Source organism: Daucus carota, chromosome 3 (genome assembly GCF_001625215.2).
Source record: "Daucus carota subsp. sativus chromosome 3, DH1 v3.0, whole genome shotgun sequence".
Classification (NCBI taxonomy): domain Eukaryota; kingdom Viridiplantae; phylum Streptophyta; class Magnoliopsida; order Apiales; family Apiaceae; genus Daucus; species Daucus carota.
In genome coordinates this window covers 57,672,219-57,692,377 of record NC_030383.2, presented here as the reverse complement: position 1 = coordinate 57,692,377, position 20,159 = coordinate 57,672,219, and the positions used below count along the sequence as shown (strand labels likewise).

The window sequence follows — 20,159 nt, the reverse complement described above, 5'->3', positions numbered from 1 at the left end:
ATTTTTATTTTGAAAATTTGTTCTTTTACCCGTTCTATAAATACTTAAGTATCTTATGTTCATACTATCTCACAACACCAGAACATCACTGTGACAGAAACACAAGACATTGAATGGAAATTATATTTGTTTTAGCATTTTACTAATATTTTGGCTCTTATGTTCCAGATTGTGTTACTTGATAAGAGTATAAAAATTCAACTGCTCTCAAGTCTCGACTACATAACTAGTCTCTTTGGACTTCACGATATCAAATATATAGCAATACATAAAACCAAACAAACAGAAATTTTTATCCTCAGTGCTTTTGAAACATTCATCTGTAGGTATTCTTGATATCAAAACATCAAATCAAAATTAAGAAATCTATCCTCTTTAATTTGCACCTCCTACTTCGAAATACACATGAAAACTGACTGATATAAAACACTTAATACTAATGATATAAGCTATATCCCAACAAATGTATAGTAAAAAGTTGCAGAAAATCTATTCAGGAAGCCAACTGCTTAGGTGAACATAAAATCTGTAATATGATTAAAAGAATTAAACTCCGTTAAGTGAAAAAGCATTTCCATCAAAGAGATTACAGGAGATATTAAAAAATTGTTAAATACCTTATTCTGACAGGTTTATGGAGAAAACATTATAAAAAGAATGTGAAAAAATGCTGCACCTGTAGAAAGAATAGTCTAAATAGGGAGTCTTGTGTCACACTCAGAACTTCTATATCCTCCTATAGATATTAGGAGTGCCACATATCAATTGGGAGTACCTGCTTATTCGTCTAAATGCAACTGATTCGATGAAAGTACAATCATCATAGCTTGGGAATTTTGATTTTCCGCCAACTCTATAGGGCCCAAGACTATGTGAAAGATTCAAAGCACACATCCCCGCCTCTCTCTTCCGAAAAGAGTTTAGTGATCATATATTAAGGCTGTTCCCACTGGTGGCTCAAGGTGCCTTGGTGAAGACCTGGAAAGTGTAATAACTCGTGAAATGCAAGAAAATTCGAGAGATTTCTTTTTTAATTTGTAAGTGTAAAGATGCTTGTTCCGCCTTTCAGCTTAGTGTACCCAAAATCAAGATAAAAAAAATTCAGAGCTTCATCCGTGTTAACAAAATTTTCTAACAGTTATATATATTCCAGCAATGAAATTTTATACTAAAAATAATATTCACTTGAACAACCATAAGGCATCATAAACATAAACCAGATCCTGTATGCTACCTCAGTTTCAATCCTTTGCTATCTGAACAACTAAACCACTGGGTGTCTGAGAAGTTTTGAGGGAGCCAGAACCAATAAGATCACGAAGATGAAACCTTATATCCAACGGAGAAAATCGTAGGCTCTTTTTCTCTAAAGTAGCCATCATCATCTCCTTGTATCTCCTACGCTTAAGGAAGGACAGAAGCTCTTGTCTTCCCTGTATAATGATATATATTAACTACTAATACAAAAAAGACTCGAGGATATATAAAGCATATACACAACCAATATCTTTCTACAAAAAAGTAGTACTGGACATGTTCCAATTAGCGGAGTAAAGAAAAGTCTTCAGCAGAGTTGGCTGTGCGGTTGCTAGCCAGAGTAGCAAAGTCTGAAAAAATTACCGACTAAGGGTTTAATTCCCTCACAACTTATCACTAGGTAAATAGTTTTCACATGTTTTGCCTAGAGAGAACAATAAGAAAAAAGTAACAGTAAAATCATCACTTCATTTGTTTAACTAATACTTCTGCAGCATCAATACAACCGTAAAATCATTCATATATGCATCCAATTGTGTTCTATGCAAATTATGCCTTGTGTTCTCTTACTCAGCCTAAGCGAAGAAGAAACAGTGGAGTGTACAGTGGCTTGTGGTCTCAGTGGCCCACAGTCCTCCATTTTTTTTGTGGCTTCTGCAACCTCGTTTAGGTCTACAGCATAAAACCGTCCAAAAGGGTTTTAAGAGAAGAAATATCTCTTCTTTGGAGAAGAGAATTAGCAACGAAAAACAGAGTTGCATAAGATAACATTTCAGGATATCTATCGACTAATTTCATTATGCGATCGATTACAATATCATTTATTTCAGTTAAGGTCTGTGATAAAGAAAGAGAAGAAGAAGATCCGGACATTTTGTGGGAGGAAGAAGAAAAAGAAGAAGAAGTGCTTTGGTGAAAGTGAGTAATGAATTTGTGGTTTGAATAAGAATATCCCCCAACATCATCAACATTAATAAACCCACAAATAGAGAGACGGACAGAGAGAGAGGAGGGGAGAGAGAGAGACCCAGCAACGTCGCTGAAGAGAGAGTACCGAGATTGTGATTTGCAAAATCTTTAGCAGTGCTTTCAAAGAATATATATTATCCGTACTGATCACACAATGCTATGGTCCCAGGTCATGTCAATGCTAAACAAGACTTATAATCTCCATTATGATATATAATTTAGTATGACACATCAACTTTACTTCTATGACATAAAAGTAGATATATAAAGCAAAATGTTACAAGAATGCTCAAGTAATGTAGGTTTAGAGCTGGTTTAAAATTATCAATACCTGAGAGAGACTCTTGAGTAGTGAACCAATATTTGGTATGGTAAACCAGTACATGTTTGGATCGACAAGTTGGCGAGCCTAAAAGAAAAAACACCATTACTAGAATGAGACAAAAGAAATTGAGTTGAACTGCAATCTATGTGTCCTGGAATTAGCAAGTATACTAACAAGATTTCGAGTGCACTTACAAGAAGACCAGCATTAATTAAAACGGTCAGATGTTCATCTTTCACCTTTCCCCCTAGGGATAGTAATGAACACTACAAAGCAGCCATAAGTAGCACAAAATGAGGATACATTCAACATATTAAAAAAAAGGAAGGAATTGCATAGAAATAAGATGAGGATGCCATCCAGAATGAGTTGAGACAAAATGTCAAAGACTATTTTTAAAACGGTTCCCTGCTCTGTGTTGATTCTTAATATGATATTAGTTTATTTCTAATATTTATAAAATAAAAAACTTAAATAATTCTAATTACTTACGAGCTCTTCATGTTCAATACTAGGATCCAGCTTGGAATGGACAACATGCAACTTAAACCACTCAAAAATTGCCAGGTCATCTTGCTTCTTTGCTTTCATCCTTTCCGCGACACACTTGATCTATGATCACGTATTGGACACGAGAAACTAGGTTAGTATTTCCAGATAACCAAGAGGCAATATGTCAATCCTGACTAAAGCATTATCATAACATGGTAAATTCTACAAAAATCATAAAGGAGAACAATATATATATAAACTATAGTGGTATGAGGTTAGTGAGTTTTAACTCTAAGTCTCTAAACAATACTTAAAAGTAAAGAATCTTTAAGAAAACAGGAGAAACTAACCTCATCCAAATAGTCATCCAGAAACATTATGGCATGATCATCTTGTCCAGTATTTAGTTTAAAAATTCGTATAACTTTTTCCCTCCTCAATGACTACAAAAAAAATCAGGGGTTGCTCCTATGAATCAAGACATGATAGAAGAAAGGTTCATATAAAGTTGCTTGGATTTTTGTTATTTATTTATTTTTTTTTTTTTATTTTTTTTTTGGGGGGGGGGGGATCCAGTATCTAAGCACGTATTTTAAGTTAAAATTTTCATTCCAGTAAGAGCGCATGTAAACATCAATACCTTCCTTGTTGCCAACTGAAATTGATACTTCTCTTTTGTAAAATAGTTACTTGCCACCAATTGCAAGTACGACTTTTTAAAAGAAAAGTGTGTGAATATCCTATACAAGGATATGTTGGGTACCCCAAGTACTCAGCTTCTTAGGGTATGGCTAATGGAATTCACTCTTAATAGACTCAAAAGTGAACTAAAACACAGATAAATTTGTGTTTATGGGGTAAGATTATTCTTCAAACAGAGAACAATTTAAACTGCATATGTTTGGCATACCAGTAATTTGCTTTTGTAGGGTCATAATTACCTTATAGTCATGAAAAATTACAGATATTTCCTTGGTGCGTGAATAATAGATGAATCATATATGTGCCAAACCACAAAAGAGGCACTGCTGAAAGAATTATATATCAAACAAAGTACAATTTGTTTTATATTCCATTAAGAAAGACACACGCGCGACCGAAGACAGGGATGACACCAGACAAACACAAATAATAAATGGGATTAATATTAATGTCATCACTCGTTTGGTTCAAATATATCAAATTAGTCACTCATTCCAAAATTGACTCAATTTAAGAGTCAATTTTAAAATGAGTGACTAATTTGATATATTTGAGCCAAATGAGTGATGACTTTGATATTTATCCCTATATTAAATTTCAAACAGAGTATATTATACTATACTGATGGCTCAATAGTAAGATAATGATTCAAATTTCAAAGTATTGTTGGCATAACACAGCTTCAAAGTTAGCAGTTCACTTAAATAATAAAACATAAAATCAAAATAAAGAGAGAGAAGTCAAAAGTCAAAACAAACCTCTAATTCCCTATCTACTTGAGTCCTATCCTTTACACTGCTGTATAACTGTGATTGCAACACAAAAGGCTTCACCAAAATCTACATAAAAAAACCAACAGAATATTCATCACACCGATCTCAACATAAAACCTACGTAACAGCTAATGACTAATAATCAGAATCTTTAGCATCCAGAAAAAATGTCTTATCTTTCAGAAACAGTATCATGATTAATAAATCATTTACAATATAATAAAACCTAATAGGCCGAAATCGACATCGAAAACTAAATCCCTGATCTTTCAGAAACAGTAACCCCAGTAACTAAAACATAAAAAGACCACCGAAACAGAACAGAGCCAATCTTTCGAAAAATTAAGTCCATGTAACAACAATGGAGTTAAATTCGACAACTTTAGCATTTTACAAGTAAAGAACTTATCTTTGGAAAACAGTAACACAAAAACAATTGAGCTAATTCATATACACTACACATATATTTTTGTAATTTTACTCCAAAATATCGAAACTTTAGCATTGTACAACTTAAGGACCAATATTTCAAAAACAGTAACACAAACAATTAAGCTAATTTTTCTACACTACACATATTTTCCATTATTCCTGTCAAAAAATAAAAAAAAAATTGCAAGTTACAACTAAAGGACCAATCTTTCCAAACACAACACTAACAATTGAGCTAGTCCCTATACACTATGTTACTCCGACTCTTCTATTTAGGCTGCCGTACCCGTGTCGGACACTTGGACACACGGACACGACACTTATTTCGGGTCGGATCCTTTAGCTAAAATGTGGACACTTTGACCAATTTAAAAATCAAATATGAGTAGAACTTACAATTCAAAAGAAATATGTGAGAACAAAGAAAGAAGCAAGAACAAGATTTAAGTACAAAAGACGCCTAATTTGCAAAATCCCTTACAAAATCATGTCTAATATGAGTTTTATTGTTACTTTTTGTTAAGATGTCTAGCTTACCATACTTGTTTATTAGTATACTACGATGTGTCCCCGTACCGTGTCCAAAAATAGGACAGTGTCCCCGTGTCCCCAATTTTCATAGTTCCCAAATCCGACACTCGGATATGTGTCGTGTGACTCGTGTCCGACACTCCGTACCCGAGTCCGAGTAACATAGCCTATACACTCCACATATTTTCCATTATTCATGTACAGAAAATAAAAACTTTAGCAAATTACAACTAAAACACCCATCTTGCAAAAACAGTAACATAAATAATTGAGCTAATCCCAATACACTACACATATCTTTTCCTAATTTCTGCACTACAAATCAAAACTTAAGCAAATTACAACGGAAGGACCTATCTTTCGAAACATAACACAAACAATCAAAGCTAATTCCTACACACTACACATATCTTCCGTAATTCCTCTACGAAAAATTGAAACTTTAGCAAAAGGACCAATCTTTCGGAAACGGCAACACGAACAAGTAAGCTAATTCCCATACACGACTACACAAATATTTTCCTAATTTCTGCACTAAAAATCGAAACTTCGGCAAACTACAAGTATAAAACACATCTTTCTCTTAGCACAAAAAAAAAAACATATTTCAAAAACAGTAACACATATCTTCTCGTAATTTCTGTACTAAAAATCGAAACTTTAGCAAATTACAAGTAAAAAACCCATATTTCATTTAGTAAAAAAAACCATCTTTTGGAAACAGTAACACAAACAATTGAGCTAATTCCAACACACTAAACACATCTTTCTCTAATCTTTACCCTTAAAATCGAAACTTTTCGAGAAAAACAACCTTGGGATTGCTGGGAAACTGAGAGCGCATCATCTGCAGAGCAACCAATGTATCACTGAAGCTAAAATTGAGCTCTGAAGCAACACAAATTAAACAATTTCATCACTTTCCAAATTAAAAGAATAAAAAAATTGATAATAATAATTAAAATGAGATAAATGTGTGATTTTTTACATGTGTGATTTGTTACCTAGTGAATCTGATTGAGCTGAGGGGTCGCTTTGTTCACCGATGCGACGTCGTTTTCGTGGTGAAGAAGGGGAGGTGGAGGAGGGTTTCTCCATTTTCGGATGTGAATTTGAATTGGATTTTGTGAATCATTTTATACCCACGTCGATGGGGACTCGTTTGGTTCGAGGGTACGGGATTGGGACAAGAAATCGGTTTCGTTGGTATGAGTTCGAGACATATATCATATTTTTGGTTGAGTATCGAAATTAACTTATAAAATTTTTATAAAAAAAGTAAGTAATTAATTTATATTAATTAAAAATATTAATAAAATTATTATTATATAATTTTGTATTAAACATTAATATTTTATTACTTAAATACGAATAAAAATATAAAAAAAGTGAACCAAACAATTGGTATTGTTTTAGAAATCGGTAATGATTTCTTTTGTAAATTACAAAAATAAACTCTTGCTTTTATTTTTTTTAATAATTTTATTATTTAAACATGTATTTTAAATATTTTATAAAATATAATTTTATAATTCATTTATAGAACTTTTTATTATAATTTTAATTCTAATTTTATAATTTATTTATAGATTTTTTTAAATTTCCAAAGCGATCACTCACAAATGGGATTCTCATTCCATTTCCTTGACATATCCTCCTATCTACTACAAGGGCTTGAAATACTGTGAGAAATGTGAGCTGGAAGTCAATCAAGAAGCTTGGTTGTATCATTGCCGCAAATGTGATAAATGTTTTCACCCCTTGTGCATCCGGCCTCATAACGTGAAGCTTGGTACGAGGACAGATCCATCAACCTATAATCTACACCGGCACAAATTAACCTTAAATGTGATAGACTACATATGGGGACTGTTGATGGTAGTTCTGGCATCAAAGTATTGTATTTAGAATGTGCAGGTTGTAATTATCAACTATGTGAAAGTTGTGCACATAGGCTTCTCCCTAGTGTTGTCCCAGAAAGGCTGTATATGAACTAATAATCAATAAAGAATTTCTTTCTTTATTTTTGTTGAACTAATCAAATACTAGCAAATCACCGGCCTGGAAAAGGGATTGATGCTAACACAACAAATGACGAGGCTGAGTTAACGATGGTACAAAAGGACTCAACTTGATAATGATGTTTAATTGATCACTTCACCCTAATGCATATTACAAGGCATAAGCATAAACACATGTTAAAATCCTTGTCATGAGACCTTAACTTAAAAAAATTGATACATCTAAACAAGCTTATATTTTGCAAGCATATGGAAATTTACCTTGCAAATGCTAGATATACCAAGGTCTCCGCTGAACCCTGGTTTAAGATCCCGAACTTGATCCAGTGATGAAGTCTGACAATTCTTCGAGCATGCTTGTTGAAGCCCTTGGAGGAGAAGAGTCTCTCTGTTTTGGGTGTGGGAGTGTAAAATAAGATTCTAGATAGCATATGTAAGGCATGAAAGTTTCAACCTTAATATGTTCATAGGCACAATTTATACATATATAATAATTACAGAGTGCACAATGAAGATGTAACTTCATGTTTAAGTCTGAATGTCCTTGGCTGCAGGAGAATGATTTATGAATCCTCTGAGGGTATCTGATTTTGTCTATCATTACTAATGTTAACTTGTGGTGGTGCAGATTTGGAAGAGCTATAATTCTGCCGAGCTTCATGTTATAAAGTGGTAGGATGCATGTAGGATGAAAAGATTGATCACATTCACCACAGCGGTACATCCAGGCTTCTTGGTTTACCTCCAGCTCACATGTCTCGCAATATCTCAGACCCTTGTAATAAATTGGAGGATATATCAAGGAGATTTTGTGAGAGTCCCATCTGTGACATATGGTTTTTGGGGTGGAGAGAGCACACCTTTGGCAGATCTGGATTTCGCTGCAAGTCTGACATCTGTATACGAAGCCAAAAAGTACATTTTTTAAGCACGCGTTGCAGGTATCTCCTGTGCTGTGTGAGAAGTCTTTCCTTGAAATGAAATTCTGGACCAGGGGGTGATTGTGGTAACTATGTTTGATCTTCTCGGGTGCCAAACAGCAAAACAGATCAAAAAATTCAAGACAGATGGAGCACCAATATACGAATCCATTGCTTACTAGTTGGCATTTCATGCATCTGCTTGTTCCTGTAAGATATAAGATTCGAAGGTAGTGTTGTGGGTGTCTTGCACATTTTCCTGGTGCCAATTTCAGTGGTAAGTGATTGGCACAAAACGGATGGAGGAAAAAGTTGCAACCGATGCAGCCATAGTACTTATTCTGATTTGAGATCGGCATAGTGCATCCATTACATACTAACATGTCATGGATTCGATCACTCTCATCATTATGAATATCCTTCAACTCTTCCAAGAGGATCAGTGGATGGTCCAGATGACTCCAGTGATTTATTACTAACGAATCCTCCTGGACCTCCTCTTCCTCCTCCTCCTCGACCTCCCCTTCCTCCTCCTCCTCGACCTCCTCTTCCTCCTCCTCCTCCTCCTCCTCGACCTCTTTCTCCTCTTCATCATCATCACCATCAAAGTCACTGTCATCATCACTATCTTCTAGTTCTTTTATTCGGTTGCTAGATTGGTACTCTTCTACCAGAATGGCAGTTAAAGAGTCGGTGCTAGGCAATGGAAAATGCAGCAATTCAAGGTATGATTCCCCATGATTCTTGTCTTCACAGTTCATCTCAAACTTTTCTCCAGAACTGAAATACATTGTGCTCGTCAAATTACAAAACAGAACAGTAAAAACATGAAATTTTAAATGTAAACAGTTGTTGAAGCATAAAAAAAACAGTAAGGGGAAGGGTCATACGCTGATAATGTAGTGGCACAATTGATGTGCACAAAATACCCAGAATCTTCGCAAAAATAAGCCCAATTATCTGCCATAACTTCATCTCTGCAGACACGGCAATGTCTTGAAAAGGCGCGGTACATGTGAGGAATAGAGTAGATGAGATGCAGAGTGTCGTCCTGGTCAAATTGGAGCTTAATGGTGGGGGGAGAAAGAGCACAAGTTCTATGGATCCAAAATTGACATGGGAGGCATGTATAGCACATATCTTTACCTACGTGACCACAAGCATCACAACTTGAATACATTAACCTTGCCACTAAGGTTAATACGTGCTGCTCGTGTATTTCATGATGAAGCACTGGCTCTACTATTGCACATCTTATACACAAGGTATACCGAAAGTAAGTAACAGATTTATTGGCTAACATAATCAATTGTCCTTGATAAGTACATACCTCGCAATAATAGACAGACATTGCTTCATTAATCTCACGCTCACAAAGGTCACAGATGGTGGCACCTGGAAGTACTGAGAATACTTCTTGATTCAAGTGACGGCCAAGGGTAAGCGGGTGATGAGGGTGGTTAAGGTGTGTGATTTGTGCTGGTAATTCTGTACACTTTCGGTGAAGGAAGAAGAAAGGGGAGGAGCAATCCTTTTGAAGGCAAGTGTAGATGGGATCAGAGCCGCCAACAAGTAGCATTTCACACACACCACACCTTGATTTTCCTGCCATACTAACATCCACCTCTACCAACTTCAGTTCATGCTCATGGCTGTAATGTTTCAACATGTTCATCCTTTTAAGAGGACTGCAATGACTAACTAAATATTGGTTTGTAACAAGTTTGAGCTGCATATCCTCCCCATTCTTTCGGTATATATAAGAGTAAAATACAAAGTGGTGGCCAAACTTTATCCGTTTTTTTACTTTTGTGGCCGAAATTTCAAATTTACAAATAGGTGGCCAGACTTTGTTTTTATGTTTCAAAGAAATGGCTAAGGGCCATTTTTCTGAGAAAAAATTAATCTTCTTTTCCTCAAAAAAGTTGCCTTCAGCCACCTTTTTGATGAATTAAGACAATATATGACCATTGACCACCGTATTGCAAATTTGAATTTACGGCCACCAAAATGAAAAAATTGATAAAGTTCGGCCACTAACATATACTTTACTCTTATATAATTCTAACCGCGATACCTTGCGTGGGAGGTGGGAAGTAGAGACAATGTAATAGGCTCTCCTGCAAGTCAAGAACATATTTTGAGTATGTTTGTCCATCAAATAAAGCATAAAGGCTTCAACTTAATGTTTACTTCTCTTTCTTAATTTGTCTTAGAAGTTTGTCTGCTTCTTCTTTCTGATTTTTTGTTGGAAGAATAAAGATATGATATAAGATGCTCTCAGGGCCTTCGTGTTGAATAATGACACAAACTCAGGAGCATTCAGGAGCTGGTCTTCATTTACCAAAGATCAACATGAAAACTGAGACATGTACATGTTCAGTCTGCAGACCAGAGACCAGCTAGGAGGATACAGTGTGAGAGTTCAATCCCTGTCCCTAATTTTTTTTAGGGCTGTTTAACGAACCGAGCTGTTCGCGAACAAGCTCGAGCTCGGCTCGTTAAGAGCTCGTTCGGCTCGGCTCGTTAAGTTAACGAGCTCGAACACAAAAAATTGTTCGTTAAGTAAACGAGCTCGAGCCGAGCTTTTAGTATGTTCGGCTCGAGCTCGTTCGGCTCGAGTTCGGCTCGTTAAAGCTCGAAAAAATGTAATATTTTCGGGATTTTTTTATAATTTATATATGTTATTGGACTCAGAATTCAACATAATATATATATATATATATTTTAGTGATGTAAACAAAATTTTAGGAAATAATAATTTTATTTGGTTTTTAACAGGCAAGTAGAAGTTTGACTAGTACCGCTAACTAGTGTTTAATCCTAATTTAGTGTTTCAATATTTTAAAAAATATTTTTTACCGATCCAACTGTATGGATGTTAACATATATACATTTTAGTGATATAAACAAAGTTTCAAAAAAATTGAAATTATTAGGTTAGCTATTTTAAGAGTCAACTAGCGGTTTGTCCTTATTTTTTTTCTGGCTCGGCTCGACTCGACTCGACTCGGCTCGGCTCGTATTTGTTCGCGAACAAGCTCGTGTTCGGCTCGTTAGTTAACGAGCCGAGCTTGAACACAATTTTTGTTCGATTAAAAAGCTCGGCTCGGCTCGTCAGAAAAAAAATTAAAGCTCGGCTCGGTTCGGTCAAAACTCGGCTCGGCTCGGTTCGTGAACAGCTCTACCTAATCACATGTCCTTTCCAATATTTTCAAGAAGTCAAGACTAATTTTTGACTAAATACTAAAAAACATTTATTTATTATTTTAAGAAATCAAAAGTTACAATAAACCAAATAAGCAATTCTCTCTACCTTAACCCTAATTCTCTCTAGTCTCTCTCTTGTCGTAGCCGCCTGGGGCTTCCATCGGTTTTCACCGGTGGAAAGCCCCGAATCACTTGATTGCTTTGTTTTTCTTTTTAGTTTTTTGAATAATACATCTTCTCGGGAAACTTAGATCTAAAACCATCGGAGATTTCACCGTCTCTCTTCCAAGCGGGTGAGTTTCAGTCTGATTTCTCTTTTTTTGTGGTTTTGCTCCGGATCTATTCTCGGGAGAATTCTTAGATCTAAAAACCATCGGAGATTTCGGTGTCTTTCTTCTCTGTTTTCAAGCGGGTGGATTTTCAGTCTGATTTCTCTTGTTTTTGTGGTTGTGCTTCAGATCTAAGGTTGTTTTCTCTCCCCGGTGAGAGTTTTGTTTTTCGCTTCTTAATTGTAAGCGGGGTTTTTGATTTGGTGATGAAAGTTTGTATGGAATCATCGTTTTGGTCGATAGCTCAAACGATAGCTCTGTCAGGGCATGATGAAGAGGGTACCAGTAAATCAACGAGGATGCATGAAGCGGGTACTTGTATTTGTATATACATTTTCTTCAAAATATCGTTTAACTGTCTCCTTATGAGAACAGGCGATTGCAAATTACTGTTTGTTCGACTCGATCATTGGTGTAGATGCCGTATGGCTTTTTGTTATTAGATTAACACCTTTGCTTCAAAAAAAAGAAATCAAAAGTTATATTTTAAAATAGACTAGATGTACTTTCCAATGATATAATTTTAATTTTTTTCATTATATAATATACATAAATTTCAATCAAATTATGGTCAATTTGACTAATCAAAAGTCAAAATGTGACTAATCAAAAGTCAAAAACGATATTTTTTTTGGGATGGTGGGAGTAGTTTGGTAAACAATTCAGAAAAACACTTAGAGATATTGTTAGTGAGTAAGAGCCCGTTTGACTCAGGTTTATTACGTGACATGATGACTGAGAGTTTAAAATGTCTGTTCGGGTAATTTTGACTTATTAATGATTTATGAGTAACTTTGGGTTTATGCATAACTTTTATAATTAAAAAAACTCAAAAAAAAACTCAAACTAACTTATGATTTTAAGTCAGTTTCTCGCTTATTTTTGACTTGAAGTCGGTTTCTTTTTTTTGTGTCAGGACTTAAAGTCGGTTTCTAACTTAATACAGACATTTTCAGGTTTAAAGTCGGAAACCGCTTTAAAGTCCGGTGAATCTGTTTCTGCACTCTGTAAATTCTAATAATATTAGCAGCCTCTGGGATGTAGGCAAGTTGTCGAAATAACAGAATTTTATTGATACATAGTTTGTTGCAAAATGCTGCTAACAGAATTTTATTGATTCTCGATTGTTTGTAACAATCAAGAATCAGTTACAAAATCTACAAAACAATAAATTACAACCAGCACACTGCAAGTACATGTCCACAGTGTCGTTATCATGTCCTTGACTACAACAGAGATTCTTGTGAATACGCTGTGGATATATTTCTTTGTCTATCATCACTAATGTTAAGTCATGGTGGTGAAGTGATCGAAGAGAAACCGTGTCGCCTAGCTTCATATTATGCCATGTCCGAATGCAGAGAGGATGGAAACATTGATCACATTTGCAGCACCGATACAACCAGGCTTCTGGATTGACTTGCAGCTCACAGATCTCGCAGTATTTAATGCCCTTGTAAAAAATGGGAGGATATGACAGAGAGATTGAGTGAGAGTCGAAGCGGTGCCTAATGCTTTTTGGATAAAACATGGCGCATTGGTGGTGGATGTGCACATCACTGCAGGTCTCACATTTATAGTTGAGGCCACAAAATATGGGTTCCCAGCACGCATTGCATAAATCGCTTGCTGCATGATCGTATGAAGGAGAAGTGTAACATTGAACGAGAGTGTGCTTGTGACACTCATGTTTGATCTTGTCGGGTAATAAACAACAGATTAGATCGATGTTTTTAGAACAGCTGTGACAGTGATAGTGAAATCCATTGGTTCTTCGCTGGCAAAGGTGGCACAGGATGGTTACGAGTCCTGATTTAGTTCCTGATTTTTTTAATTTGAGAGAGTGTTTCGGGTTTTGAAAACATTGGAACTTCAGTGGCAAGTGATTGGCACAAGAACTATGGAGGAAATGATTGCAGCGGATGCAGCCATAGTATTTGTGTTCGTTTGAGATGGGAATAGTGCATCCGTTGCATATCAACATCTCATCTATGTTGTTATAATCCGTCTCATCTTCACTGTCAGCGTAATCCTCAAAATCAAAATTTTCCAATAGAATTAATGGATGACCATGGCTCCAATGTTTGATTACTGGCTTATCTTTCATTGGATCAGTATTGGTTAATGGCTTGCCTGATTTTTTATTTTTTTTTGCCAAGAATGGCTTGCCTGATTGGTAATTTGCAAGCAGATTCGCAACTAAAGAGTCGGTGCAAGGCAATGGAAACTGCAGCAGATCAGGAAAGAGTCCGTGCCCCTCAGGTTCCGCCTCTGCCTCGTATTTAATCTCATTTTCTCCAGACCTGTAATAAATTAAGACAAATTTCAGGGCGGTTGCCAAAGTTTCAAAATTTTTATTGGCCGAAGTTCTAAAATAACAAGATTGTGGCTCGGCTTTTTCTCTGTTTTTTGAAAAAATGGCTGCGACCAACTCCTGTTAATGATACACCATCAAAGATTAAAAATTAAAGAATAAATTTCAAGATGATGGCTAAAATTTTCAAATTTTCACAAAATATTGCTGATTATCAACAAACTTTAGCCACCATCTTGAAAACACTCTTTAATTTTTAATCCTTAACGGCGTATCATTAACAAGAAGTGATGATAACCATTTTTTTAAAAGCAGAGGAAAAGTCCGGCCACAGTTTTGTTATTTTGCAAAATAAGCCAACATTTTGTAAAAAATTGAAAGTTTTAGCCACCATCTTGAAAATTACTCATCAGTATATCAGATAAAATTAATTAGCACTCAAAAATATGTCGAATTAACATAGAGACGGGAGAGCATACGCTAGCAATGTTGTGGCACATCTTATGTGAACGAAATATCCAGAGTCTTCACAGAAATAAGCCCAGTGATCTTTCTCAACTTTTCCCTTGCAGATGCTGCAATGTTTCTTGAACTCCTGGTACATGTGAGGAATAGAATAGATGAGGCGTAGAGTGTCGTCCTGGTGAAACCGGAGCTTAATGGTGGCCGGTGCAGCAGCACAAGTGCTATGGATCCAGAATTGACACGGGAGGCACGTATAACAGATGTCACTGTCACCAATTCCACAAGCATCACAGACTATTGAGATTGGTCTTCGCAACAAGGTTAAAGCGTGATGCTGGTGTCCTTGATGACGAAGAAACGGCTCCCTAATAGCACATCTTATGCACAAAGCAAACTTATAGAAGTGCAAGTACCGATCAGTTGTAAACTGGACCGCAGAATGACAAGTCACACACATGTAATTCCACATTTGCTCATTTATATCCTGCAGGCAAAGATTACAAGCCGTCGAGCGGGGATATGATCCTTTTGTCACTCTTCTAAATTGTTGATTGTATCCGCGGCTGAGAACAAGCAAGTGTTGTGGGTGGTGAGGGTGTGTGATTTGATTTGGTAATTCTGCACAGGTTTTGTGTAGAAAGTAGACTATGGACAATGAGTTATTAGGACAATCTTTTTCGAGGCATTTGTATATCGAAGAGGCTTCAGCAATAGGCATTTCGCAAATGCCACACTTGCCTTTGCCTACCATATGATCATCCACCTCTGTTAGATCAAGTTTGTGGTCATGGCTATCATGTTTCAGGGTCACCATTGATCCTTCGGAAAAATGGGCTGAAAGTTGAAACAAGTTTGAATGGAAAAAAGGGTTAAAACAAGTTTGATTAGTATATCTCCCCAAATCTTTCACTAAATACATGCAGTGATACCTTGCTTCTGGGGCAAAAAAAAGGTAAATTTAATTTTCTCCGTCACAAGTCAAGAATAACTTCCGACACAAGTTAGGAATAGAGTAAATTTCAGGAGGTAGCTGGAGTTTTCCGAATGTTGTAAAAAATGGGTCAAAATTTAAAAATAGCAAATCTACGACCGGAGTTTACCTCAAGGTATTTTAGGAAAATCACCCTAATGTTTATATTATGGTCTATATTCTTCAAGTAAAGTACGGGTCTTAAGCTATGCACATCAACTGTTTGATAAAAAGCCTGTGATAGATGTCGTGACTTAGAATACAATAATATCTGGGTATAGCAAATGTGGGTTTCTGGGTATAGCAAATGTGATAGTGTCAGTGTGAGAGTGAGGGTTTTGTTTGATTTCAGTGGTGGGCACTCGCGTTTTTTGCCGCAAGATCCGGGTGTGAGAAGGTTAATGTTAGTGCACTGCTCATGACAGTTATTTTTTGGTTAAAATTCTAATTTATCCCCGGCTATGATAGAGCTGTCTATTTGACGGGCGTCATTATTTTAAAAAGCGGAGGTAAGCCACGAATTTGCTAATTTTAAATTTTGGTTGATTATTTGTAACATTTGAAAAATTGCGGCCACTCGCTGAAATTTACTCTTAAGAATAAGTGACCAAGAGTTGCAGAATGAAAATTACTATTTTAGTTAGCATCGAAATGAGGCCTTATCAATGCTTTTAAATAGAGCTGTAATTTGAGTCGGGCTGCTAGCGAGCTCGCCCGGCTCGAACTCGTTTAACCGGGCTCAGCTCGACTCGACTTGACTCTTTTAACGAGCCAAATTCGGGCAAAGGTTCCGGCTCGTTTAGTTACACGAGTTGGCTCGACTCGACTCGTGAAAATAAACGAGCCGAGTTTGGGTAAAGTTTTAGACTGGATTAAGTGTGTAAAATTATATGAGTTGGCTCGCTCGACTCGTTAAAACCGGCTCGTTTAGAATTATACGAGTTGGCTCGCTCGACTCGTTAAAACCGGCTTGTTTAGCTAAACAAGCCGGCTCGACTCGACTCATGCAATTAAACGAGTCGAGTTCGGGCAGAGATTTAGGCTCGATTAGTTAAACGAGCCAGCTCGGCTCGACTCGATTAAACTTGACTCGAATTGAACTCGGCCCGGCTCGAATTATAACCCTATTCTTAAACAATTTGTTCCGGACAATTGTACAAGGAAATGAATGTCAGGGAATACTATCAACGTAAAAAAAGCGTCGTACAGTTTAGCTCTAAATTTTATATGTGCATACAGGAGGTGGAGCAGTATCATCCGGTGGAAAATTATCTCATTCTAAGATTTTCTCATCTAGCATTTTTTTCTGCCGGATGTATGTTACTAACATACATATGTGTTCTGGACGTAAAGTTCATATATATATTCAGGTGAACAAACAACAATTTATCTGTAACGAGCAATCATCTGACTATCAAATTTTAATACATAAATACATATGCATATTAAAGCCTTCACCACAAGGTACGATGCCAAGGCACAAATTAGGTGTTCATGCTCCACTCTTCAAGCCGAACGACCTTCTGTACTCGGGAGCTCATAAATATAATCTAGAAGCCATCTATAAGGCTTGTTAATATCTTCTTTGCTATATCCATCGACACAATTCCAACATAAAATATAATTACACCCCAAACATTGATAGTTAAATTTTTGATTACTGACATGTCCTCGACTGCACGACTGGAGAAGATTATTGATTCGTGCCGGGTATCTATGAGTGTCTATCATCAGTAAAGTTAACTTGTGGAGATGAGAATCATGATCTAGGGTAATGCCAGTCTTCATGTTATGAGGTGGTACAATGCAGGTAGGATGAAAACAGTGATCGCATTTGTTACACCGATACAACCAGCCTTCTCTGTTTACTTCCATCTCGCAGATCTCACAGTACTTTATGCCCTTGTAATATATTGGAGGATATATCAAGGACATGATGTGAGGGTCCCATCGATGAGACATGGTTTTGGGAAATGATAGGGCGCAATGTTGGTGAATCTGGATGCCACTGCAAGTCTCACATTTGTATCTGAAACCACAAATTATGAATTGTGAACATGCATTGCATGATTCATATAAGCTACTGCGAAGAATACTTGGATTTATCGCGTAATATTGCTGAACCAGGGGGTGGCTGTGACAATCATGTTTGATCTTCTTGGGTGATAAGCAACAAAAGATATCATAAGTGGTGGAACAGATGTTGCAGGCATATATGAATCCATTGGTTAATCCTAGGCAAGTGTAGCATTCAGATGTTTTAGATAGAAATAGAGCTGCAGAGAGTGTTGTGGGTCATTTACACATCTTCCGGGTGGCAATTGCAGTGGCAAGTGTTTAGCACAAGAAATGTGGAGAAAAAAGTTGCAGCCGAGGCATCCGTAGTAATTTATTTGATTTGAGATGGGCAGAGTACATCCGTTGCAGACTAACATGTCGTGGATATGATCACTATCATTATGAGCATCCTTAATTTCTTCCAAGAGAATCAGTGGATGCTGCAGATGACTCCAGTGATCTATCAGTAAAGTCTCCTCCTCATCGTCCTCACTGCCATCGACACCAGTATGGTCATCATCACCTTCTTCTTTAATTAGGTTCTGGTACTTTGTCATCAGAATCGCGGTTAAAGAATCCTTTGTAGGCAATGGAAAATGAAGCAGATCAGGGTATGTTTCTCCATCATTCTCTTCGTCTCGTTTAATTTCAGAAAAATTACCTGATCTGAAACATTGAACAAGTCAGAAAAGGAAACAAAACCATAAAGATGCATGTATGCATGTAATGACATGTTTTTACACTAAAAAACTATACTCCCTCCGTCCGGACTAAATGCTTACATTTCTTTTAGGCACGGAGGTTAAGAAAATAAGTAAAGTAAGAGTAAAAAAGTAAGAAAAGGAGGATAGTGGTGTGACTGTCTGATAATATTTAATGTATAAAGTAAGTATAGTGGATAAAATTAGTGGGAGTAGTTGATTTATATTATAGAAGCTACTATATTTAGTAGGTTTGAGATGTGAAGAATTGGACGAGACATCTCAGAAAGGAAAGTGTAAAAAAATGGTTGGGACGGAGGGAGTATCAGCTAAAATTTGTTAATTGTATTCAAAACAGTGAAGGAGGGAGCATCCTTACGCTAACAATCTAGTTGCACAACGAATGTGGACGAAATACCCTGAATCTTCGCAAAAATAAGCCCAATATTCTTCCAAAACAGGGTTCTTGCAGATGCTGCAACGCTTGAGGAAGCTGCGGTACATGGGAGGAACAGAATAGACGAGATGCAGAGTATCATCCTCGTGAAATCGGAGCTTGATGGTAGGTGGAGAAACAGCACAACTCACATGGATCCAGAATTGACATTCGAGACATGTGTAACACATGTCATATTGTTGCAGACCACAAGCATCACACCTCGAATATATCAACCTGGGCACCAAGGTTAAAATGTGTGCCTCGTGTCCTGGATGATCAAGAACAGACTCTACTGTCGCGCAGCTTATGCACAAGAGGTACGCGAATAAAGACAAAGATTTAGTAGATGACACACTGACCACTTCACTGCAGACCTCGCAGTAGTAGACAGACATGGCCTCATCAATTCCGCGGAGACAAATGTCGCATAAGGGGGCATCTGGCGACACGTAGCTCAGCAGTTCTTGAGTGATCAGGTGGTGGCCGAGGGTGAGGGGGTGTTGAGGGTGGTTAAGGTGGGTGATTCGGGTGGGTAATTCTACACATTTTTTGTGCAGGAAGAAAAAATTGATATGGCAATTTTTTTCGAGGCAAGTGTATATTTGATCGGAGGCTCCAATAAGAGGCATTTCGCACACCCCACATGCACCTTTTCCAGCCATGTTGACATCGACGCCTTTTATCAAGTTTAGCTCATGCTCATGCCTGTCATGCTTGATTGTTGCCATTCCGATGATCTTCTGGTCAGATGGTATCTCCCCCGCTCTACGAAGGAGGTCGAAAATTGGAATGGATGTGCGAGTGTGTTTAATTTTTAAAAAGAATAAGAATATGATAGTGCCTATGTGTTTCATCAATTATATATATGTGTACTAGGATACTATGCTTGCGGAGTAGTAGGAATAAAGGTGACATTACAAGAAGAAAACAAAGTAACAAGAATATTAGGAGTAAATTAATTAAGAAAATAAAAATTTTACGGTGTGTTATCTTTACAAGTTGAGAATACGCATAGTCACAAGTAAAGAATACTGGGTAGCTTGTCTGGTTCAAGGTTGGTACGACTTGGACTATTTTATTGATACTAACATGTTTTGAAGAACTCTTGTTACCGCTTTTTATTGATACTAAGAATTTTTGATGAATCCAATTCTTACACTTACGCTATGGTGGCCAGAGATCATACAGGAACTCTGATAGAAGCTCAGTCAAGTTGTAAACAAGGCATATAGAATCCTGACTTTGCAGAAT

The 20,159-nt window shown here is 36.8% G+C and overlaps 3 protein-coding genes across 6 annotated transcripts; all 3 read right to left on the bottom strand.

The window, feature by feature from the left end:
- Positions 1 to 534: 534 nt before the first annotated feature.
- On the bottom strand, positions 535 to 6,661 carry LOC108211520 (uncharacterized). 2 transcript variants are annotated; one of them, XM_017383144.2, is made up of 9 exons: positions 6,486 to 6,659; positions 6,296 to 6,369; positions 4,504 to 4,584; positions 3,394 to 3,486; positions 3,044 to 3,163; positions 2,746 to 2,817; positions 2,558 to 2,635; positions 1,235 to 1,433; positions 535 to 978 (listed from the first exon to the last, which is right to left on the bottom strand). In XM_017383144.2, the coding sequence occupies exons 1-8, from the start codon at positions 6,577 to 6,579 to the stop codon at positions 1,242 to 1,244; spliced, it is 804 nt and encodes a 267-aa protein (XP_017238633.1). In that variant the 5' UTR covers positions 6,580 to 6,659; the 3' UTR covers positions 535 to 978; positions 1,235 to 1,241. The 2 variants fall into 2 exon arrangements, with proteins under 2 accessions (XP_017238633.1, XP_017238634.1); XM_017383145.2 differs by lacking the exon at positions 3,394 to 3,486 and having other exon boundaries at positions 840 to 978; positions 6,486 to 6,661.
- Positions 6,662 to 7,563: 902 nt separating this feature from the next.
- Positions 7,564 to 10,426, bottom strand: LOC108212907 (uncharacterized). Of its 3 annotated transcripts, XM_064089651.1 has the most exons (4): positions 9,753 to 9,770; positions 9,569 to 9,675; positions 9,313 to 9,473; positions 7,564 to 9,202 (listed from the first exon to the last, which is right to left on the bottom strand). In XM_064089651.1, exons 3-4 carry the CDS (start codon positions 9,435 to 9,437, stop codon positions 7,807 to 7,809), a joined length of 1,521 nt encoding a protein of 506 aa, XP_063945721.1. In that variant the 5' UTR covers positions 9,438 to 9,473; positions 9,569 to 9,675; positions 9,753 to 9,770; the 3' UTR covers positions 7,564 to 7,806. The 3 variants fall into 3 exon arrangements, with proteins under 3 accessions (XP_063945721.1, XP_063945720.1, XP_063945719.1); XM_064089650.1 differs by having other exon boundaries at positions 9,313 to 9,675; positions 9,753 to 9,915; XM_064089649.1 differs by having other exon boundaries at positions 7,565 to 9,202; positions 9,313 to 10,426.
- Positions 10,427 to 13,010: 2,584 nt separating this feature from the next.
- On the bottom strand, positions 13,011 to 19,734 carry LOC108212908 (uncharacterized). Its single transcript, XM_064090138.1, has 4 exons — positions 18,849 to 19,734; positions 17,951 to 18,434; positions 14,755 to 15,686; positions 13,011 to 14,264 (listed from the first exon to the last, which is right to left on the bottom strand). Exons 1-4 carry the CDS (start codon positions 19,634 to 19,636, stop codon positions 13,106 to 13,108), a joined length of 3,363 nt encoding a protein of 1,120 aa, XP_063946208.1. The 5' UTR covers positions 19,637 to 19,734; the 3' UTR covers positions 13,011 to 13,105.
- Between the last annotated feature and the right edge of the window lie 425 nt (positions 19,735 to 20,159).

Excerpts from the sequence above, each read along its gene's own strand:
- LOC108211520 (XM_017383144.2), bottom strand. The coding sequence starts at position 6,579 with ATGGAGAAACCCTCCTCCACCTCCCCTTCTTCACCACGAAAACGACGT. Across the intron at positions 4,585-6,295 it reads AGTTTCCCAGCAATCCCAAG|ATTTTGGTGAAGCCTTTTGT; the intron begins GTTGTTTTTCTC and ends TTTTTTATGTAG. Across the intron at positions 2,818-3,043 it reads GTATTGAACATGAAGAGCTC|TGTTCATTACTATCCCTAGG; the intron begins GTAAGTAATTAG and ends GCTGCTTTGTAG.
- LOC108212907 (XM_064089649.1), bottom strand. The coding sequence starts at position 10,157 with ATGCAGCTCAAACTTGTTACAAACCAATATTTAGTTAGTCATTGCAGT. Across the intron at positions 9,203-9,312 it reads TGTGCCACTACATTATCAGC|TTCTGGAGAAAAGTTTGAGA; the intron begins GTATGACCCTTC and ends AATGTATTTCAG.
- LOC108212908 (XM_064090138.1), bottom strand. The coding sequence starts at position 19,636 with ATGGCAACAATCAAGCATGACAGGCATGAGCATGAGCTAAACTTGATA. Across the intron at positions 18,435-18,848 it reads TGTGCAACTAGATTGTTAGC|ATCAGGTAATTTTTCTGAAA; the intron begins GTAAGGATGCTC and ends TCAATGTTTCAG. Across the intron at positions 14,265-14,754 it reads TGTGCCACAACATTGCTAGC|GTCTGGAGAAAATGAGATTA; the intron begins GTATGCTCTCCC and ends AATTTATTACAG.